General features: G+C 43.7%; 1 protein-coding gene across 1 annotated transcript in view; it reads left to right on the top strand.

The window, feature by feature from the left end:
• PLBD1 (phospholipase B domain containing 1) overlaps positions 1–22643 on the top strand; it is a 46770-nt gene that overhangs the window by 5769 nt on the left and 18358 nt on the right. The window contains exons 2-5 of the mRNA XM_054030044.1: positions 7220–7439; positions 13182–13265; positions 14851–14989; positions 18673–18834. Of these exons, the coding sequence (XP_053886019.1) occupies positions 7220–7439; positions 13182–13265; positions 14851–14989; positions 18673–18834 (605 nt within the window). The remainder of the gene's footprint in view (positions 1–7219; positions 7440–13181; positions 13266–14850; positions 14990–18672; positions 18835–22643) is intronic.

Genomic DNA, 22643 nt, shown 5'->3' with positions numbered 1-22643 from the left:
CCCGCTTGGGATGTGAGAGTAGAGGATGACAGAGGGGGAGAGTCTTCTATTCACAGCGAAAACTTTTAAGTACATAAAGATGTTTATATTTAGAAAATGTTAGTGTGTAGTTTTTAAAAACCTCCAGCTTTCCTCATTCCATACCTACTTTTGATGCCCCTCTTTTGTGCTCCCAGATTCTACAGACATGCCCGCACATACGTGCATACCTTCTCCCCTTAATAATATTGAACAGTTAATTAGCTCTTTTCAGCCATAGTTCAAAGCAGTTCTTCACAAAGCCTCTTTCCTCCCTCATTGCCCCTGGCCCCCATTTTGAGACCAGGGAGTACAGCTCTCCATGGTTCCCACAAATCCTACCCTTTCATGCATTCCCCCGGTCTTCTGCCCTCAACCTTATCCATGCATCCCCTTGTTTAGGCTCAGGAAACCATGCAGTCAGCAGCAGGTCAGATTATACTTATAAACTAAATTGAAAGTCTACTATAATAGCCTCATAAAGACAGCTCTGTACCAGTGTGGCCCAGAATGGAGCCATGGATTTATAAGAAGGGAGGATGTAAAGCAAAATAATGCATCTTGCCATTTTGAAGCACCTCTGCACGGACTGTTTCTCCACCTTAGTCTAACTGATTGGGAGTCAGGATCTGGTTTTACTTCGACGTGGGGTTTTTTGTTTTTTTTTTTTTAAAAAGACAAAACAGCAAACAGTTGGTTTGCTTCAAGGAAGAGAACATCTTGCAACATGCAAATCCTTAAATTACTAAATTAATCCTTCTGTGTAAGAACAACAATTAACTTCTCTAGTTGTTCTTGGTTGCTTCCCATTTATTCACTAGGTTACGCAGGAATACAGTACTTGCTGTCCTCTCCTCCCAGTTTTCCACTTCCTCCTCTTTGTATCCCTGTTCTTATACACTCCTAGTTAATGCTTGTCCTACTTACCGAAGCACAGAGCATAGAGACCCCATCACACAAGCTCTTTATATTACAAATCTTTACAAGCTCTCCACTAACTCTTCCTCTCCTCCATCCCTCAAAAAAAACAAACAAACAAACAAAAAAAAACCCAAACACTGAAAGATTCTACTCTTCAGCAAGGCCAACAAAATAAAGATATACATTTGGAGTTTGTAGGCCAAGTCATTTTTGAGATATGATGAGTCAAAACAGTCTTGAGAAATTTCTCATCCCTGGGTAAAAATGGTTCTGGGTTGTGACATTCAGGGTATTAGCTTCTTTGAGTAAGATGTGCTTTGTGGATAAGGCTGGAAGTCAGACTTCTAATTAGAAGCTAGCTTCTTCCTTAGTGATGGAGATGCTAGTGCTGCTCTGTAAAGGACCTGTTGCACCATCTGTTTTCAGGAGCATCTGGCTTGTACCGATGTTTATTAACTCTTGTTCTCTCCCTCTGCCTTACCCTTCACTCCCACATGGTCAGTTTTTGTAAACTCAGCTTGCAGCAGGGTGGATAAAAATCAATGATTTATTTAAATTGGATTTTTTATAGTTTTTTTTTCCCTCAAAAAGCATTTTATCTAAATATATTTTTAATTAAGATATATTATAGCTCAAAGATATCTCATCATGGAATAGGGATTATAAATTCTAATTCTATAGTATGAGACAATATATTCATGTAATGTTTAAGAAAGGTTTTGTAAATGAGCACCAATAGTTCATGGATTAGGGACCCAATTTTATGAGGTTCCAGGGGCTTCTGTATAGATTATTTAGGTTAATTTTCTATCTACCCAATGGGACTCAGTGCTCAGACTAGAAGATACCATCAGTGATGCTTAGTTTTGCAGTTCTCAAACTGTGGATTTGTGTTTCCAGAGATAACAGCAAAAATGTTTTTAAATAAATAATATGTACAGGTGAGAAATAACAGACCTCAACCCTATTGTCCCTCTGCAACTTTGTGTTCACAGAGTCAATCCCTTACCTCTTTCTAAAAGTGCAAAGTTTCAAAAAGTTCAACGAATAGAAGATTGTTGGGGGCGGAATAGATCTGGAGAAGGTGAAGAAGTCTGGAGATAAACGTGAGAAGGGAGGGCCAGGCAGTAGAAACAAAAGTGAAACTGTTTGAGCAGCATATTCCAGACGTTTTGAGGTCTTTCTGAGTGTAGCCTTCGTTGATTTGAAATCTACCATACCATTCTCCCACTAGAAAGGAAAACCTATAATGGCAGCAGGCCATAAAAGAGACCCAGTTTGGGGATATTGTAATGAAGTTCCTCTACCTGTGGGTAAGACAGGCATGCGTGCAAACAGTGCAATAAAGAAATGTAAGGCCTGGTAGCCCGAATGAAACAACATCATGAGAAGTGTTCCTTCTTGGGAGGAAGCTGCGTTGAAGATGTCTGAACATGCAGGATCTTCAAGTTAGTAAACTTTTTTATTTCATACTTCTTTCTTAAGGACTGCCTGTCTTTCTTCTGGACTATTCTTGAATTCTCATGTTTGGGCAAAAATTACAGTTGTTACTCTATGGTACAATCCTTTTAGATGCAATTGTGATAAAAAAATAAATAGCAGAAATAGGCAGATCTTCCTTTTACAATTTCACCTTAGAGTAGTACTGAGTGTCAGTGAATGCAATGAGTAATACTCAATGAGCAGTATGGTAATAATAATTAAATAACTGCATTGACTTATTTTGTTTAGGAGAATCCATCCTCAACATACAGGATTCTGAAGACTATCCACCTTCAAGATCACCATCATTTTCTATAGTTTCAGAGTTATCCGCCAATGATAACGTTAATATAATATATGGAGATATACCTATCTCCTAGAACTGGAAGGGACTCTGAAAGGTCATTGAGTCCAGCCCCCTGCCTTCACTAGCAGGACCAAGTACTGATTTTGCCCCAGATCCCTAAGTGGCCCCCTCAAGGATTGAACTCACAACCCTGGGTTTAGCAGGCCAATCTCAAACCACTGAGCTATCCCTCCCCCGCATGTTTCAGTCACATCATGTATGTCAGATAGCCATGGTATATTACCTGTAGCAAAAGGAAAAAAAATTAATTTTTGATTAAAAAAATAATTTCATTTAACTATTTTAGTTAAAAACAATTTTAACAAAAACAAACCTGATTTTAAAAAAACTTGAATGTTTAACTAAATTCAAAAATTCATATGCTTGTTTTGTTAAAATATTATATGTTTGCTGTTGAAGAAAAATATCCAGAATACATAATGTTGTTTTAGTTAAATAAAACAATTTAAATGTCTGTCTGGTGATGTTCTCCTCCTAATACAGCATGGCAAGAAAATTCTCCAAATATTAATGATTAACTTGTTGAACTGGAGATAATTCACCTCCCAGTGACTTCATAAATATCTGCTTCAATTACCTTTGGTAAATGAAATAACCAAATAATCATTCATTTTCTGATATAGCTGTAAAACTAATCTGAAAAGTTTTCAAAATAAATCACTTTAAAAATGTATAGTGTGTACCTTCTAAAAATGAAACCCTGCATCTATCTGTGAGTTGTGAAGAATATGTATTAAGGTTATAACAACCAACAAGAATGCACTTTCGTGTAGAAATCCATGATTAAATCGAGTATTCCTGACTAGTGATTTAAATCCATGATTTAAATCAATTTGATTTAATAAAATTAAATCAAATCCACCCTGACTTGCAGGGATTGTTTGTAACTCTTTTCAGCACTACCTACTTACCAGCCTGATGAAACCAGCTCTTGTTTTCATGGTCGTTCAGCCCGAGCGAGTCTCATCCGACAATGAGATTTCAGTTCCTCCTAAACCTAGAGCAGTACAGATACATTATGCATTACTAGATGATAACTAAGGAGGTTTAAACTTTCTTCTCTGCAATATGTGCTTGAAGAAGTGTCAAGCCTTTCATGTCTCAAAGCACCCTCTATTTAGCCTCCATCCACACTAGTCAAGCAACACCTTTTAAAACATTTACCCCAACTGCCATTTGAGAGGGAGAACTGGAGTGATTCCCTTCCCAAATATACATATTTGCATTTTGTTTGTGTGTTACAGCCAAAGTACCTGATATGCACAGAACTCCTATAACACTGTGTCTGGAAAAAGAGAAATTTAGTTCACTGATAAATAATAACCAGAGCTGGACTTTAAATTTTGATTCAAGAGAGCTGTACCTCTTATGTAGCTGAGCATTTTGAACACTGACATGATGAGAAACAGTTACTGCTCTGTCTCACTGAACACTAGACTAGCCAATAAAGTGTTTGACTGTAAAGTTACAACCTTTTAAAGTAATAAATGCTGAAGTAAAAAGAATGAAAACAGCCTTAAAGCAACTGAGTTATCACAGTGTCAGAAGTGCTTGAGCAAGAGCTTAGTAACTCAGAAAATAGTTTTTTTTAATTGAAAAACTTCATAGCTTATGATGGAAAAAAATAACTTCTTAATAGGATATTTTAGGGCACTGAGCAAAATGGGTGCATTTTATTTTAAATCAAGCTAGGTATCCAATCATGAATGCTATTACCTACTGCCTTTGCAAAGCATTAGATATTGTGCTGATACTCCTCTCTTAGTTATTTTTACGGTGCCAATCATCATAGTATGAATGCTAAATACGATGAGATTCTCAAGGTTGTCCATGCTGCATTCAGCTCTCTGCTTGGCAGGTTTCCTTAGTGTGTTTCTTTTATTTTTCTCTCCTCTGTTTTTCCTTGTCTTCAGTTCTTGCAGGAAACCTTTTGCACAAAGGTGAGTCATGTATTTTGTTCTGAAAATTCAGCCTTGGGCTTAGTCTTATCTCTTCTAGAATAAGGTTCCATGGTCAGTAGTCTTTGACCAAAAATGCCTTGTCTCTAGCTCTTGCAAGTTTTGTCCTTGGCACCATTGGCTGTATTGTCCTAGAGGAATGCAGGCAGTGTTTCCCACTCTGACATATGTATCATAAGTAACACAAATTTGGCCCTAGCTGCAGCCAGTCTTACCCATGAGGTGAGAGGCTCATCCTTCAAGTGATTTTTTTCAGGCTGTCTGGAGAAAACCCTCTCTGATAGTTGCCTTCCCCCATGTCCTCACCTCCTGGGGAGTTTGTTTGTACAGTCACTCAATCACAGCTGCAGTAGGAGACTTGCAAAAAACTTCTTTCCTCAGGAGCCAAGAAGGTTTTGGAGAGGGAAAGAGAGCAGCCAATACTATTTTCTTACGAGATAAAGGGGAGGAGAGAACAAAAATTACCAGCAGCTCAGGGTGTCCCTGCTCCCTCCCTTCTTGTGAAAAATGGGTCCGTCTTCTCTCTGCTCCTCTATCCTCCCCTTTCCTCTTCTATAATGCTGCCATACCAGGCCTGGGATGGAGGAGAAGGCGGCCCTCTTGGAGTTGCCCTCTCCCAAGGCCTGCAAGGGGGTGTTTGTGAAGATCCACTGGAGCTGCCCCCCTCCCAGGTGTGTGCGTCTCTCTCTCTCTCCCTGGAGTTTTTCCTCCAACTAGGTCTAGATGGGGATGAAGAACCTACACAGGAGGAGCAGAGGTGTGCTGGGAGTAAGGGGCACATATGCGGTAGCAAGGCAAGAGGTGTGCAGAATTGTGTGGCTGGGTGTGTGGAGTTGATGTGTAACTGGGATAAGTGTGAGGACTGGGGATTTGTCACAAAATAAGTTATTTTGGGGTTGAGAGTGCAACGTTGATGTGGGGGCTGGGACATAAAATTACTTGTGATGGCCAAAATTGTATTTCTCACTGTAAATTGAGAATGTGAATTCACACACATATTGGAGGCGGAAAGGGGAAGTTAAAATCAGAACACAGCTCAGTAATCATTAAAATAAAATAAAAAAAAACAACTTACAATTTATGAGACAACCTCATAATTTTGGGGGTTCTGACTTTTGACCTGACCTGATTTTTGAACTTTTGGTGTTGGCGGTACTATGCAGGTGTCTTGATGGGTTGTGAATGGAGACCTAATGTTATCAGGTTCCATGTCACTGAGGGCTGAAAGATGAAGGTTGGGATTTTCAAAAGTATTCAGCATTAGTCTTTTGCCATTGACTTCCTACCAGAGCAGAGTTAGGCTAATTCTGAGCACTTTTTGAAAATACCAGCTGAAGACCAGTATTTTGAATTGGTAGAATAAGTGAATAGGGACAGATCATGGAACAACACTGTGATGTGCTCTTGGCATCTTTTCTTGTATTCTGTACAGCTGAGTTTCTGTGCTGCCTTCACCTTCAACCTCTGATCCAGCGATTTAGAATAGTCCAATCTGGGCTGGGCAAACTACGGCCCGCAGGACCATCCTGCCTGGCCCCCGAGCTCCTGGCCCAGGAGGCTAGCCCCCGGCCCCTCCCCTGCTGTTCCCCCTCACCCGCAGCATTGGCTCGCTCCGCCGGAGGCGGGGCTGTGAACTCCTGGGGCAGCGGAGCTGCAGAGCCCGGCCTGACCTGGTGCTCTGTGCTGCGTGGTGGCGGTGGCAGCGGCAGCATGGCCCAGCTCTATCTGGGTGGTGCGGCTGTAGCACCGCCAGCCACCAGTGCTCCAGGCAGCGCGGTAAGGCGGCTGGGAGCGGGGGAGGGGTGTGGATAGAGGGCAGGGGCGTTCGGGGTGGTGGTCAGGGGGCGGGGATGTGGATGGTGGTTGGGGGGAGGAAAACGGGGGTTGAAGTGGGGCATCATCAACTGTTTGTAAATTGCTTTCGATCTCTCTCTTTGTAGGATTTCTTCTGGGTCAGGTATGGGAACATCTTTTTTTTCCCCCCTATATCAGGACCCAACTGTGGCTGATGCTATGCACTGAAAAGATTATGGACATAGTTTCCTCCAAGTGATATAGCATTAGCTGCTTCTCCCCGTCTCTGCCCTGCCAATGGGCCTGACCTTAGCTCTGTTCCTCAAGGGCCATCCTCTAGGCCGGAGTAGGTAGTCTGTTTTTTTTGTAGCTTTTCATTTTCCCCCTCCTTTAAGATTGTGAACAGAGGTGTCAGATATGGTGAGCCAGTCTGTCCAGTTGTCTGTTACTTAAGTCAGCAAACAAGCATCTGATGATAATTATTTTAGGTCATTAATTATAGATTGAAACTAGTGACCTAGAATTGGTTGGCTGCATAAACTTCACTACCAATTGTCTGATCCATCTAGTTCTCCACGAGGGATAGGATAGCTCAGTGGAATGAGGTTCCCACACTTCTTATTGCTGGAGATATGTAATACAACGTTCTAACTTTCTCCTCCTTGGTTTTCGTTTGCAGAAATCCACTATGCAACTGTATATTGGATGAAAACTGAGAAAACAATCCAGGTCAAAGATATATTGGACAGGAATGGAGATGCCTATGGCTTTTACAATGACACCATACAATCAACAGGGTGGGGGATTCTGGAGATCAGAGCAGGCTATGGGAGTCAGTCCATAGGCAATGAACGCCTCATGTATGCAGCTGGCTTTTTGGAAGGCTATCTCACAGCTCCGTAAGTACCTTTCAAGTTAGCTTACTTTGTAAGTACCTCATTTCAATGCATGATACTGCAAGCTATTTCTTCAGGTCTCTTTTCTCCCTCTCTATTTTGATGCATATAAGTTAACTATAAGTGTGGCAGATCAAATATTTGTTACAATATTAACACTTATCACCTTCCATCCAAAGATTTCAAAGTTAGTTTGTTTTTTAACAAAGTGTCTCAACAGCTTGGAGAGGGAGATGAGTATTAAACCTATTTTACTGATAAGGAATTGAACCACAGAGATTAAGTAACTTTTCTAGAATTCAACAATTGGAATGCAAGCCAGGAGTCCTGTCTTGCATTTCCCCCAAATAGATCACAAATGGATGAATTAGTCATTCTTTAAAAATAGCTCTTATGGAGGGATACGTACATCTTCCCTTCCTTTCCTTGCTCAAATGCTGAAAGAACCCCAGTTAACATAAGGCAGTTGTTCTCCCTTGGGACATGTGCATAAGTCTTCCATGTTGAAATCTGAAAACAAATGGGGGCTTCTCAAGCAGGGCCGGCTCTAGGTTTTTTGCCACCCCAAGCAAAAAAATTTTTGGCTCCCCCCCCCAGTACCCCTCCTGCTGCCCCAGCTCTGGGTTCCCCCCTGTCATCCCAGCCCTGGGCTCTCACCCCCCCCACACACACACCCCGGGCTGCCCCAGCCCCAGGCTCTTCCCTCCCCCCTGCCCCATATCCTCCTGCTGCCCCAGCCCTGGGTCACTGGTAACTCGCTCCCAGGGCAGGTCATCAACATCCCGCTCATGACACTTACAGGGGCGGAGGCTGCATCCACCCGACTCCTTCCTGGCGCCCAGGGGGGCCCTGACTCTGCCCACTCCCCCCTCACCTCCAGCCAGTCTGGCGCTGGCAGGGTCGGGCTAAACAGTGGGGCTCCTGGGCCGTGCCTCAGCCCAGGGTCCCTCCAGCCAGGACTCCTGCCTCCAGGACCGGCCAGGAATTGGGAGGGCAGAGCCAGGGGGACCACCCCAACAGGGAGTGGAGGAGCCCAGGGCAGGGCAGCCTCAGAGGGAACGGCTGACGGGGAACGGAGCTCCAGACAGCGGGCCCGGCACGGCAGCATCCCGGGCAGCAGTCCCCTCTATGGCCCCGCTGCTGTTCCTGGCCACCCTGCTGCAGCCCCTGGGTAGCTCGGGCTGCTTTGCCCAGCCCTGGCTGCAGCGCTGGGGGGTGGCCGCCCTGCGGCACTTGCAGGCGGCTCCGTGCGCCCCATGGCGTGGCCCCCAGCCCAAGTGTCCCGTGCTCCATGTGTCGGAGCCCGCCGGATGGCTCGGCCGTGGCCGGCGGCATGAACCACAGTGGCCCCAGGGCGCCCCCTGTGCACGACGCGCTGCTGGACCCCAGTCCCGGGGCCAGCTTTGGCCACCTGCTGCAGCTCTTCCAGATTGGACTTCAGCATCAGCTTGGGGGCTGGGACAGCATCTGTCTGGGTGAGCGCCTGCAGGGCCGGCCCCCAAACAAACCCCCTCCCCCCCCAAAAAAGGCCCAAATGTGCCGCCCTAAGCACCATAGAGCCGGCCCTGATCTCAAGCTGTACTTCCTTCCCGATCTAACTGCCTGTCACAGTCATCTCTGTGCCTTTGGAAGGTCTGTTCTCCAAGAGCCAGCATTGTCTGAATTTTCTCCCATAAGAGATAAGCAAGTCTCTATATACCCTTGTTCTCTCCTTTTGCACACAGCTGGGACCATGCAGCTTAACTGCTGCTTTTAAAGGCTCTCTTCTGATAACAGAAAGTGGAAAGCATAACAGTCTATTCCAAGATGCTGAAAGCTTTACTTGCATCATCAACAACTGCTCAGCTGTCAGGCATCAGGCTACAGCAAAATAATCCAAATAGACCTGCATGCTCTATTTCACTAAGGAGCACATAGGGAGGTTTCTATGTTTCAGAAAACTATGAAAAAAATGTATGATGAAATAAACTCAGAGGTGCTGATGCTCTTCTACTATATCTTATCCTTTTCTGTATAGACTAAGAAAGTATGTGTCCTGCGGTGCTTTTTCTTAACTTGTTTAACTTGTTATAAACAAAATGACTTATAAATAAAGGAGAATCAGCACTTCATCTCCCCCTCCCCCACCCACCCCTCCACTCTTAAAAGGAAATAATTTGGCTATTCCTGTGTTCATTTAGTACCCTGGACACTGATTAAAATGAGGACAATTTTTTTTAGCAATGCGCCCAAAAAGTGTGCATTACCTGGTACTATGGGGGGAGGGAGGGGGAAAGTAGTTTCTTTTATAATCACAGTTCAAATTTGGTGGGCACTACCTGTTAAATTCCTTAATACTAACTAATTGTATTCAGACTGGGTTGCAATCTGTCATTGCTTGGCCCAGAAATGGCTCAGAGTTCTTTCAAAAACCCTTGTTTAATAAACGAACTGAGAATTATTGGCCCAGATCTTCAAAAGCAGGTGCCTGAAGCTAGGCACCTAAATCCATATTTAGGCAGTGTGACAAAGTTCCTCCTCTATCTTGGTGGGTCCTGCGCTTATTGGTGGATTTTCTTGCCTCAGAGATTCATCATGTCGGTTGGGGAACAGCCCAGAGACCTTCCACTCCCAGACCCTCTTACTCCCAGCTTCTCACACTCACACCACAAACTGAAGTGAGCTCCTTTTTAAAGCCCAGGTGCCTGGATTAGCCTGCCTTAATTGATTCTAGCAGTTTCTTCTTAATTGGCTCCAGGTGTCCTAATTAGCCTGCCTGCCTTAACTGGTTCTAGCAGGTTCCTGATTACTCTAGTGCAGCACCTGCTCTGGTCACTCAGGGAACAGAAAACTACTCATCCAGTGACCAGTATATTTGCTCTCTACCAGACTCCTGTATCCCACTGGTCTGGGTCTGTCACAGCAGTTAAATAAATGTCCTGACTTTCAGAGGCACTGAGTGTCACAGTTACAGGGCTGGCTGCATCTCAGATCCCTTCTCTGGTCTCTGAGTGCACCCACACGGGTAATAGCCCTCATAGAATCATAGAATATCAGGGTTGGAAGGGACCTCAAGAGGTCATCTAGTCCAACCCCCTGCTCAAAGCAGGACCAATTCCCAACTAAATCATCCCAGCCAGGGCTTTGTCAAGCCGGGCCTTAAAAACCTCCAAGGAAGGAGACTCCACCACCTCCCTAGGTAACGCATTCCAGTGCTTCACCACCCTCCTAGTGAAACAGTGTTTCCTAATATCCAACCTGGACCTCCCCCACTGCAACTTCAGACCATTGCTCCTTGTTCTGTCATCTGCCACCACTGAGATCAGCCGAGCTCCATCCTCTTTGGAACCCCCCTTCAGGTAGTTGAAGGCTGCTATCAAATCCCCCCTCATTCTTCTCTTCTGGAGACTAAACAATCCCAGTTCCCTCAGCCTCTCCTCATAAGTCATGTGCTCCAGACCCCTAATCATTTTTGTTGCCCTCCGCTGGACTCTTTCCAATTTTTCCACATCCTTCTTGTAGTGTGGAGTCCTAAACTGGACACAGTACTCCAGGTGAGACCTCACCAATGTCGAATAAAGGGGAACGATCACGTTCCTCGATCTGCTGGCAATGCCCCTACTTATACAGCCCAAAATGCCATTAGCCTTCTTGGCAACAAGAGCACACTGTTGACTCATATCCAGCTTCTCGTCCACTGTGACCCCTAGGTCCTTTTCTACAGAACTGCTACCTAGCCATTCGGTCCCTAGTCTGTAGCAGTGCATGTCCTTACCTTTTCCAGGGTGGAATCCTGCAATGCTCGCTTAGACATGGTCCTGGGTTACAGTATCTGTAGGTCAGCTGCACTTACCCCCGCCGACCTGACTGGGTTTGGGTCTCCTCGTACTTCCTTTCAGTGGCAGACTGAGAAATAAAATTGAGAGGAGTGCTAGGCCTCACTTTGCTCAGCCAGTTACAGAGCAGCTCCAAATCCATCACACTGAGCACCTACATTTCTCATTTATTTCAATGGAACATGATAGGCCCCAGAGAGGAAACTTTAATCATTGGTCAAATGTCTCTTTGGTATGATCTCACCCAGCCTGCATCCTGTCAGTGATGCTCCTCTTGATTTAAAGAGGTAAATTGAAATTCTCCTTTGGAGTGTACCTTGAGATTCTCAGTCCGGTTTCATGATTGCCTTACATTTTGCCCTAGGTAGAATAGAAAAGCTTTAACTTAATCTAATGAGCTGATTACTGCTTGAGTATGACACCATTATAAAGCATGAAGGACTTAGACGTTTCATTAAATATCATAAGGCAATTAAAAAAAATCACTTGAGTCCCTGAACTCCTTCCTCCCTTCTATCTGATCTCTGATTTGTGCAAGGAGGCAGGGCCTCTCAAGAAGCTACAAGTCCCTGATTCTGCACTGGCGTTGGCATTGAGTAGCCTAGAGGTGCCACTGGTGTAAAGTCTGCCCTATGTTGCTGGACATTCACTGGATGTGGCAGATAGAGGGGTCTGTCAGGGGGCCGGTTACAACGCCTTGATTACCTGCCCTGGCCCAAGCACTTATTAGAGCAACCTGGGAGCTTCTCTAACTTGCTTATCTGGCTATCATCCCCAAGGGACCATCTGCCAGTTGGAGTGTATTGCATTCTGGCCATTCCCCTTCCCTGTCCCCAGCATGCCCCTTCCGCTGGGGACTGAGGGCAAGGACTATGTAGGGGCCCACTCTGCTCATTGTCTGCCTGCTGCGGGAATCCCCAGAAGGGCAGTTAAGGTGAGTCTCTGTTTCCTTTGTGCCGCCTGAGTGGTACAATGGGAGCAGAGCAGAGATGAGAGTTTTCTGCTTACAAAGGACGTAAGTGGTGCATAGGCCCTCTGCACAGGAATGCATTTCACCCTCGGAGAGGAACTGGGAATAAGGCCTGCAGATCTTGCAAACCTATTCCTCCAATGAGGGTTGCCCTCATGGTGAAATGACTTAGGATTGTCGCAGGCTTTAACAGAAAGAAGTCTGGCCTTGTGACAAGTGCTCAGCATGATCATATGCAACACAGGTTACCTACTTGGCTCTGATGTATTACTCTCAATTCTAGGCGGGAGCTCCCTACACGGATGAGTGGCTTAGTTCTGCTCACTCTGGATCCCAGCAAAGCTCTTGGCAATTCCCATCCATTCCTCTTCCTCAAAACAGTACGGCCAGAGAGAGTCTTTGGTGCTCTGGAAGTGTGCAGGACCCTTTCTTCCCTCTCTAAATATACATTTTTTGCATAGATATTTAGCTAATCCATTGAGGAAGAAACACTTGGTTAATTGGTAAGTAAAACACTGTTAGATGTCAGTTGAGTTTTTCACAAGCTATCAAATCAGCATCCACCTGATTGCTTTCTTGATCCCAAATGGGATCATCTTCCAGTAAACCATTTGTGTCATACTTTCAATTAACGTGCTAGGACATCCAAAATGCTACTGCCCTAAAGTATGCTTGAAAACAGAAGTTTCATTATAGGGATACTTTAATTTCACTCTCTCATCTTTTACTATTGTAAGACAATTTGAGTGGGTGGTAAGCTATGCCATTTATACTCTGAAAAGTCTCTTCTTATTACATGCATCATGGTTTGTCTTGCACCAGAGATGCGAAGCTAATACTGTGATAAAGAAACAGCTGACTTGCAAAGTGTGCTGCTTATCTGTTACTATTCACGAAGCCAGAATTAAAAGAAATGAAGGGAAAATGGCAGAAAATAACTTTTGACAATTATTCTTTCAGGCGTATGTATGACCATACTTCAAACCTGTATCCGCAACTAATTAAGAATCCCACCGTTCTAAGCAGAGTTCAGGAGTTTATGGGGTATGTACTGAGTTACTAGAAATGTGATTCTTGCATTCATGGCTTAGAAATAAAAGAATGATGGAATCCTCAGGTCTTTTAGCAGAGTTTGTTGATCTTGTTTGTGTGCTAAAGAGGAAGTATAGACTCCTTCTGTTATGATTATGTACCTAACAAGAATAAGAAGTTCAAACATATATTAAGAAGGGAATATGCCCTGTTCCCCATTCTGTTCCTTCAAAGAGGCATTTGAACTAGCACTGCAAACAGGTTTAATTAATGCCAACTAACTCACAAGCTTACTGTATTCAATAACTTTATGAACAGGCTTGTGTACTGAATACCACATTGGACTATCTCTTGGCACATGTAATTTTTCCAGATATATTTCCCGCTGTAGACATTTTGTATAGCGTATATTCAATAAGGTCAAGTACTTTGTATGTTAGTTACTAAGTGCTGGAATCTCTCACTTACACCTGTGAGAATCAGGAGTGACTTTGTTTAAGTCAATGGAGTTACACTAGTATAAAACCAGTGCACATGGGAAGAGAACCAGGCCCCAAATTGGAAGGCTCAGCATTTGGCCTACCTTATTTATTTCCTTAGGTTCATGTGTTGATATAATTTCTATTTTCTTTCTTCGACTACAAATATTTCTGCAAAACCTCAGCCATTTCTGTAAGCTGTGCCTTTTGCCCATCTTGATGCTAGGAAGTGATGGCTCCACAGGTAGCATGCTTTCAGTAGTTCTGGACCCCACACTAGGACTTGTGCTTGTGGCTCATGCTGTTATTGCTGCACATATAAGTACTGATCCCTCTCATAAGGTACTACATTAAAGGCATTTCTTTTGGCCGGTTCAAGCAGAAGTTAAGGATCCCAATGCTTCTTTACTACCCCTCTAACTCCCAGCCCACCTTTCCTCAATGAAAAGAATAGCAGACAATCACTATGCCCTGGCAAACATTCCAGGTGAAGTTTTATGCTGCATCTCCAAAGAGACTCAGCACAAACTGAGACTCAGATGCAGGCCAGGGAAGTGGAAGTGGATGGAGGTGAAAGTGGCTTTATATCGCCATTGAATGGCCCAGATTATGGATTGCTGTGGGAACTGATCTGCTTTACAGCAACCTTTGCTGGGCTGCTTATAGGCTGCTATACAGTACAGAAAACCTGTAGCCCTGAGAGCTATGACCATGCCCCCAAATGTTCCCAGGATGCACACTATTCCTGAGCCCATGGGGGCGGGGAGGAATGGGGGCATCATAGAGCCATTTATGTCAGCCCTACCCTGCACAGCACCGGGGGAATTTGGTTGCAGTCATTTTACACTCCTGTATGCTTACCAGACTTGGATAAAGGGGCCGGAGCAGGGGCCAGAATTTGGTCTGGCCTGTTTTAACAAAACATTGTGTTTTATGTTCTAAGCTCTGTCTGGGAAGTGGAGGGGGGAGAGACAGCTATTGCTGAGCATCATTATCACAACTACATTTGCCCATGGTTAATCCACTCTATTATTTAGTTAATTACGATATAAAGTGTTCTTTGTAGGATACATGGAATATGAAGAGTGCTCTGTAAAACCAATTTTTTTCCTTTTCAGCAAACAGGATAAATGGACCAGACAACAAATCAAAAATAATAAGGATGACCCCTTCTGGAGGCATGCTGGCTATGTTATTGCACAGCTGGATGGGCTGTACATGGGAGCCCAAGAATGGGCTAAGCACCACAAGCAAAGAGTAAGAGTGATGAAGCTCTCTAAGTGATTCTAGGGGGAGAAGGGAAGGATAGGGTAATTCAAAGTCAAAGACTTAGAAGATATTTAAAGACAAGGGTCTCTGCTTACCTATTCAGCATACAAAGCTTCCATTAACATTAGTGGATGTTCAGTATGGATGATGTAACAAACAAATCTGCAGTGCAGATCAGAGAAGTGTTCTCTAAAACTAATTTGCAACTCTGTCTTCTTGAATGCTGGTTGGGTTGGGAATGATTTTAGAACGCACACTCAGATTGGAAGATTGCATTCTTAATTGGTTTGTGGGCAAATAATTCTTGGGTGTTCAAAGTGGCAAGAATACTGTGAATAAAAAACTGGGAGGTCACTAAAGCTTTCACCTTTATTTTCAAAGGTAACTTTAAAAAAAAAACCTTGGAAGCCCTGGATTTTTTTTTTTAATTAGTCTTTCATTTTAGAGTATGTGTGACAATATTATGGCAGAGTTGTTTGTGATTCATATTAGAATTTGTATTGGAAGTATCATTACCAAGATCCAGATCATCAGCAGGTGTAAAATAGTGTAGCTCCATGAACTTCAATAAAGCTACAATAATTTACAACGACTAAGGATCTGTCCCAAAATGTCTAATGCATTTCACACAGTGAAAGCAAGGACTTCAGTAACTGATTTTTTTAATCTTTGCCTAAGAACTGCAAAGAAGTGGGGAGGTTGGGGGTGGTGAACGGCAAAGCAGAAACATTTAAAATAGTAAAGCCCTTTTTTTTTTCTGTAGAATTTGCTTTGGGCCTTTATTGCAGAGGAGGCCAGACAGTGAAAGAGAATAAGGACAGTGTCCATTCAGAATAATGGAGAGAGACTTCTTTGTAGGCCAGAATTTTTGAGATTATGTTAAGAAAGCTTGACTCTCAGACAAGAGTGCACAAGCTTTCATAACTAGGCCCTACCAAATTCGCGGCCATGAAAAACGCGTCACGGACCATGAAATCTAGTTTCCCCCGTGAAATCTGGTCTTTTGTGTGGTTTTAGCCTATATTATACAGTTTAAATCCGGGAGACCAGCGTTTCTCAAATTGGGGATCCTGAACCAAAAGGGAGTTGCAGGAGGGTCACAAAGTTATTTTAAGGGGGGGGGGGGTCGCAGTATTGCCACACTTGCTTCTGTGCTGCTTTCAGATCTGGGTGGCTGGAGAGCAGCAGCTGTTAGCGGGCCACCCAGCTCTGAAGACAGTGCCTTGCCAGCAGCAGTGCAAAAGTAAGGGTGGCAATACCATACCACGCCACCCTTACTTCTGTGCTGCTGACTTCAGAGCTGGGCAGCCAAAGAGTGGCGGCTGCTGACTGAGGGCCCAACAGGGGCGGGAAGATGTGGGGTGGGGACTTGGGGGAAGGGGTGGAGTGGGGGCGGAGCAGGGGCGGGAAGAGGCAGGGTGGGGGCTTGGAGGGAAGGGGTGGAGTGGGGGTGGGCCTGGGGTGGAGTGGGGGTCAAGCACCCCCTGGGTAGAGGGGAAGTCGGCATCTATGGTGAATATGGTAGGGCCCTAACTATACAGCATCCTTTGGATTTCAAAGGATTTGCTGCAGGAATTTGATCAGTGTCTTGAGGCTCTCCCAGAATCCTGAAGATGAGATGCTAATTCCTAAGCAAATGGATTCATCAGAAGACTTTAGACATGTAGGAGTATGCTTGTGGTGTCTCCTTTTATCCCTCTCCCCTGTCTCCCTAGGGGGGATGCTTGTTCCAGGTTCTGGGTTGTCATGACTTAGAGCCAGATGGGGGATGTTCTAAAGCACTCAGCATTGGCCTAGTCCTGCTTCCATTGAAGTCATTTGGAATTTTACCATTGTTATCAGTGGGGGAAAGAGTTAGACCAGCACTGAGCGCTTTTGAAAATCTCATGCAGACAGTATACAAGTATTGTGCTGATCCAGTCAGCAATGGGGTATGCATCATCACAATCACTTACCTTGTACACAGTGCCAAAAAACATGGCCCTTTTAAGTAGATCACTGTGAAGGGGTCAACTCACCGCTGGAGTTGCTCCTTGTGGTCAGGCATGGCAGCTCTCACCCTGTCTGGCACCACCTGCCGACAAATGCTCTGGTCCTCTGGAGGTCAGCCTCCTCCTATGATGATCCTACAGCCAGGTCATGATTTAAATCCACCCATTCCAAGGTGACATACAGTTCAACAAAATAAAAGTCCAGTCCTTATATCTGGTGTCCGTCTCCAGTGCTGGGCACTGTGGTCATTTCCCCTTCTCTGGCCTCGTGCCACCATACCAGTGGCTGGTATGGGAACCTAGGCAAACACACTACACCGCTTCCCAGCCCAGGGAACCTATAACCAGCAGCCAAAGACAGCTCCATCTCACTTCTTGCTGCTACCTCCATGGGCTTCTTCCTACTCAGCCTCTCAGCCCTTCTCCCCTGCAATCTCTCAGTCCAACTCTTGATTATTTTTGAAAGTGGTTTCTCATGTGTAATTTAATATAGAAACTAAAGTTGTCATATATACAGACGTCCAGGACCCTCTTCTGGGTACATCACACTGTTGAGTTGTTTTAAAAAAAACTCCACACTAGAGTCATCCCACTGTTTATAGACCTGAGGTACCTTGCCTGCCCCTCCCCACCATATGTTTTCACAAAAAAATGTGAGAGGATAAAGCAATATAATAAAAGTTAAATGTATGTCTCAGCCTTCCTCTAAATCACAGCCACTATTAGGGTCACCTGCTATACAAGATCTTAGCTGTGTGGGGAAGTTGTGCTTATTATTGGAACTTTTGGCAAAAGTTTTAGTTTTGGAAAGTTTTTCCCTTCCCCTTTGTGCACAAAGTAGTGTATTACATTCTTTCTGCTGATTACTTCCACTGCAAAAGCAGAATGGTCTGAATAGCTCGTGGGCAATACAGTTCTCTATTTGACTTCCATGTGAAAATAGGTAGCAATTGAGAGAATACTGTTCTCTTTTCTTCCACCTCTCTTAAGGGAGGCCAGCTTCATGGTTAGGAACAAGGCTTCATGGAAGCACTGTACTTCTTTCCTACCTGGATGCTTCCCGTTGCAAATCTCCCAGTCTTATTCCTCGAGGCACAAGCACTCTGTCACTCCTATTGAGCCTTGTCTACACTAAGGGTATGGTGTTAACAACCATGAAGGATTTTCACATTTGGCTAGTATCACTAAGCTTATCTAACTCCCCAGGCATCACAACCTCAGGATGTGTCTTATCAATGGGTTTGTATATACAAGGAAGTTAGTATGGAATAGCTAAACACATTAGCTATTGTGAGTTTTTTTTCTCATGTAAACAAGCCCAAAGTCTTTGTGAGACCTGAGTGCTCATCTGGGTCATTAATAAAGGCATTTAGATAAATGTACAACGGACTAAGTTTTCAAACCTAACAGTACAGTATCTGCTGACTCTGGGCTTTCTGTACAGATACAACAGGTTTTAATAATTCTTGTTAACCTCTTCTTTTCTTCCTTAGTTGTTTTCTCTGTTGCAGTATAATGCAAAGGCATTATGTGAACATGTGAATATTTTATGTAAAGGGAATAACTTAATTATTCCTTTGGGGGTGAAAGAAAAGCAAACTTATATTAACAGCTGAAGTTGCTCACTCACTCACTTCTCTGTCTGAAAATATTTTTTTTTTTGGTCTCTTTGCCTCCCAGCCCCTGAGTGTCTTTGCTGTCCACTTCCTGAATGCAGTTGGAGATCTATTGGACCTTATTCCTGCATTATTCACGTATTCAGCAGCGGGTTGGTATAAGAGTGACCCAGCAGGCTTTGGGAGATATCAGTGGGACATGGGTCACTGCTCTGCTCTTATCAAGGTGAGGGCAACACAATTTCTCATAACTTTTAGCTCCTGAGTAGACTTGTATCATGATCATGTTGATGTAATCCTCATTATTATTTATATTTCAGGAACATGTAGGGGCCTCAATCAGGCGTCAGGGCCCCATCATGCTGGGCACTACAGACACATCAATCTTGATTCCATTTTATTTTAACTGATACTGTACATAGATAAGTTTTCTAACAAATCATTCTAGTTGTTGCTTTTGTATCATGTTACTCTTGTATTTGGTCTTTCATTTGTCTCTAAATTGAAGTTGTTTAATATCTGAAGATGGCTAAAAGCCATGTTGGAGAGACAGATAAGAAGTTCCCATGCATTTTTTAAGGGGTACAATACATCTCAGAATGGCAGATCATGTGACTCTGCAGTGTGTTACCTTTGAAAAGGGCAGCATCTGATTTTCCAGAGCCAGTCTCTTGTCCCTTAGTCTGGTAGTGATCAGGAAGACCGTTGAGGCAGCGTTTTAGCCTTCTGGGAGGAGGAACGGGAGATACCTGTATCTGATTTAGAGGTAGCCTCTTTGTGTAAATTTAGGGAGTTAAAGATGCTATAGCAGGCTGTGCAACTGATGATTTTCACTATCATCCAGGAGAAGCACTATGGTAAAATGGCAATGGGTGTGATATAAAAATGGTTAGAAATTGGTTTTTCATTTTTAGTGGTGGTCTCCTTCCCTGTGCTGGTAGGGGGTTGGAACACTGCAGGTGTGGTCACAGTGCTCTGAGGAGGAGGAGGACGGAGTGCCATCTAGATCAACAGGCAGTCTTGGTTTGATTTTCATTTTTTTTTTTTAAAAGAGGTTTTGTTATTGGCCTTCGGAAGGAATCTCACTAGATGGTGTAGATGGTGGCCACAAGATTCATAGATTCATAGATTCAAGGACTGGAAGGGACCTCGAGAGGTCATCTAGTCCAGTCCTCTGCCCTCATGGCAGGACCAAATACTGTCTAGACCATCCCTGATAGACATTTATCTAAACTACTCTTAAATATCTCCAGAGATGGAGATTCCACAACCTCCCTAGGCAATTTATTCCAGTGTTTAACCACCCTGACAGTTCGGAACTTTTTCCTAATGTCCAACCTAAACCTCCCTTGCTGCAGTTTAAGCCCATTGCTTCTTGTTCTATCCTTAGAGGCTATGGTGAACAAGTTTTCTCCCTCCTCCTTATGACACCCTTTTAGATACCTGAAAACTGCTATCATGTCCCCTCTCAGTCTTCTCTTTTCCAAACTAAACAAACCCAATTCTTTCAGCCTTCCTTCATAGGTCATGTTCTCAAGACCTTTAATCATTCTTGTTGCTCTTCTCTGGACCCTCTCCAATTTCTCCACATCTTTCTTGAAATGCGGTGCCCAGAACTGGACACAATACTCCAGTTGAGGCCTAACCAGCACAGAGTAGAGTGGAAGAATGACTTCTCGTGTCTTGCTCACAACACACCTGTTAATACATCCCAGAATCACGTTTGCTTTTTTTGCAATAGCATCACACTGTTGACTCATATTTAGCTTGTGGTCAACTATAACCCCTAGATCCCTTTCTGCCATACTCCTTCCTAGACAGTCTCTTCCCATTCTGTATGTGTGAAACTGATTGTTCCTTCCTAAGTGGAGCACTTTGCATTTGTTTTTGTTAAACTTCATCCTGTTTACCTCAGACCATTTCTCCAATTTGTCCAGATCATTTTGAATTATGACCCTGTCCTCCAAAGCAGTTGCAATCCCTCCCAGTTTGGTATCATCTGCAAACTTAATAAGCGTACTTTCTATGTCAATATCTAAGTCGTTAATGAAGATATTGAACAGAGCAGGTCCCAAAACAGACCCCTGTGGAACCCCACTTGTTATGCCTTTCCAGCAGGATTGGGAACCATTAATAACAACTCTCTGAGTATGGTTATCCAGCCAGTTATGCACCCACCTTATAGTAGCCCCATCTAAATTGTATTTGCCTAGTTTATCGATAAGAATATCATGCGAGACTGTATCAAATGCCTAACTAAAGTCTAGGAGTACCACATCCACAGCTTCTCCCTTATCCACAAGGCTCATTATCCTATCAAAGAAAGCTATCAGATTGGTTTGACACGATTTGTTCTTTACAAATCCATGCTGGCTATTCCCTATCACCTTACCACCTTCCAAGTGTTTGCAGATGATTTCCTTAATTACTTGCTCCATTATCTTCCCTGGCACAGAAGTTAAACTAACAGGTCTGTAGTTTCCTGGGTTGTTTTTATTTCCCTTTTTATAGATGGGCACTATACAAAACTAAACTTTTCCAGTCTTCTGCAATCTCTCCCATCTCCCATGATTTTCCAAAGATAATAGCTAGAGGCTCAGATACCTCCTCTATAACTTCTTGAGTATTCTAGGATGCATTTCATCAGGCCCTGGTGACTTGCAGGCATCTAACTTTTCTAAGTGATTTTTAACTTGTTCTTTTTTTATTTTATCTGCTAAACCTACCCCCTTCCCATTAGCATTCACTAGGTTAGGCATTCCTTCAGACTTCTCGGTAAAGACCAAAACAAAGAAGTCATTAAGCATTTCTGCCATTTCCAAGTTTCCTGTTACTGTTTCTCCCTCTTCACTGAGCAGTGGGCCTACCCTGTCTTTGGTCTTCCTCTTGCTTCAAGATGGTGCTTCAAAGATGAAGGTGACAAAATGGGGAATTCTCAGGGTTCCAGTTGGGATCTGAAGACTTCTGGGACACTCCCTTTTAGTGTGGGGAATGTTGGATCTCAGGAACCTTAGCTTAACCTGGAGAAGAGTCAGATATTTACTTGTTGTAACTGGCTCCTGGATGAACACTGGATATTAGAGCTGAGTGAATACTTAAAAAGAATGTTATGTCAATATACATTTAAATTTTTAAACAAATTTGCTTTTACTGACAAGGTCCCTTGTTTTTGCCTTCTGTACTTTCTATTTAACCAGGTCACCAAGAGAAACATACACAAAACCAGCAAAATTTTCAGCTAATATTGAAGAATATTTGTAGAAAGCAAATTTTGCATTCTAAAAAAAAAGTATTTAAGCAGGAAACTTGATTCTAAGTAGCACTCAGAGAACTGAAACATGTCATAATACATGTGTCCAATAAAAACTAAACTAACTAATTTCAAATATTTACTACTAATTGCTTGTAAACGGCCAATTGACCAAGGATTATTCCCAGAAACGTCAGTGACTAATTTTTAACAGCTGTAGCCGGCTGCCACTGTAGGGCAGCTTCTCCCAGCCGACCTCTGTAAATTTCCCCTAGCTGGTTCCACCCAGGTTGGCAACAAATTCTTTTTTAAAAAAAGCAAACAGAACACAAAACAAAACCTTCATAACAAAAATCCTTTCCTCGCAGGTGCCTTGTCTGGGGTGAAGGCTTCAGCCTTCCTCCCCAACTTGGAGGCCAGGTCACACCACCTCAATCTTTTCTCCTGTGGGCTGGGAGAGGTCAGCAGGCAACCAGTGCTTCCCCTGCGCATGTCTCTCTCAGAGTGAGGCAAGAGTCAGGTTGTATGCCATGCTTTTTCCCAGAACTTATTCTGGAGGGCGGACAGAGAGGGGAGCCTTGTCCCACCTTACACTGCAAAGCTACTGATCCTAGGCCCTTAAAGAAACTGTAGCCTGAGTTTCCCGAGACACTATCATCTTTGGACCACTTCTTCTCTCCCAGCACCTGCATCCGTCATTTCCTGGGCCCTTATCTGCTCCAGAATTCCTGGTCTCCCAGGCATCCCATCTCTGGCAGTATGTCCCATTATAACAATAGATTCAA

The sequence above is a fragment of the Malaclemys terrapin genome, chromosome 1 (assembly GCF_027887155.1).
Source record: "Malaclemys terrapin pileata isolate rMalTer1 chromosome 1, rMalTer1.hap1, whole genome shotgun sequence".
NCBI lineage: Eukaryota > Metazoa > Chordata > Testudines > Emydidae > Malaclemys > Malaclemys terrapin.
This window is presented reverse-complemented; position numbering and strand designations above follow the sequence as displayed.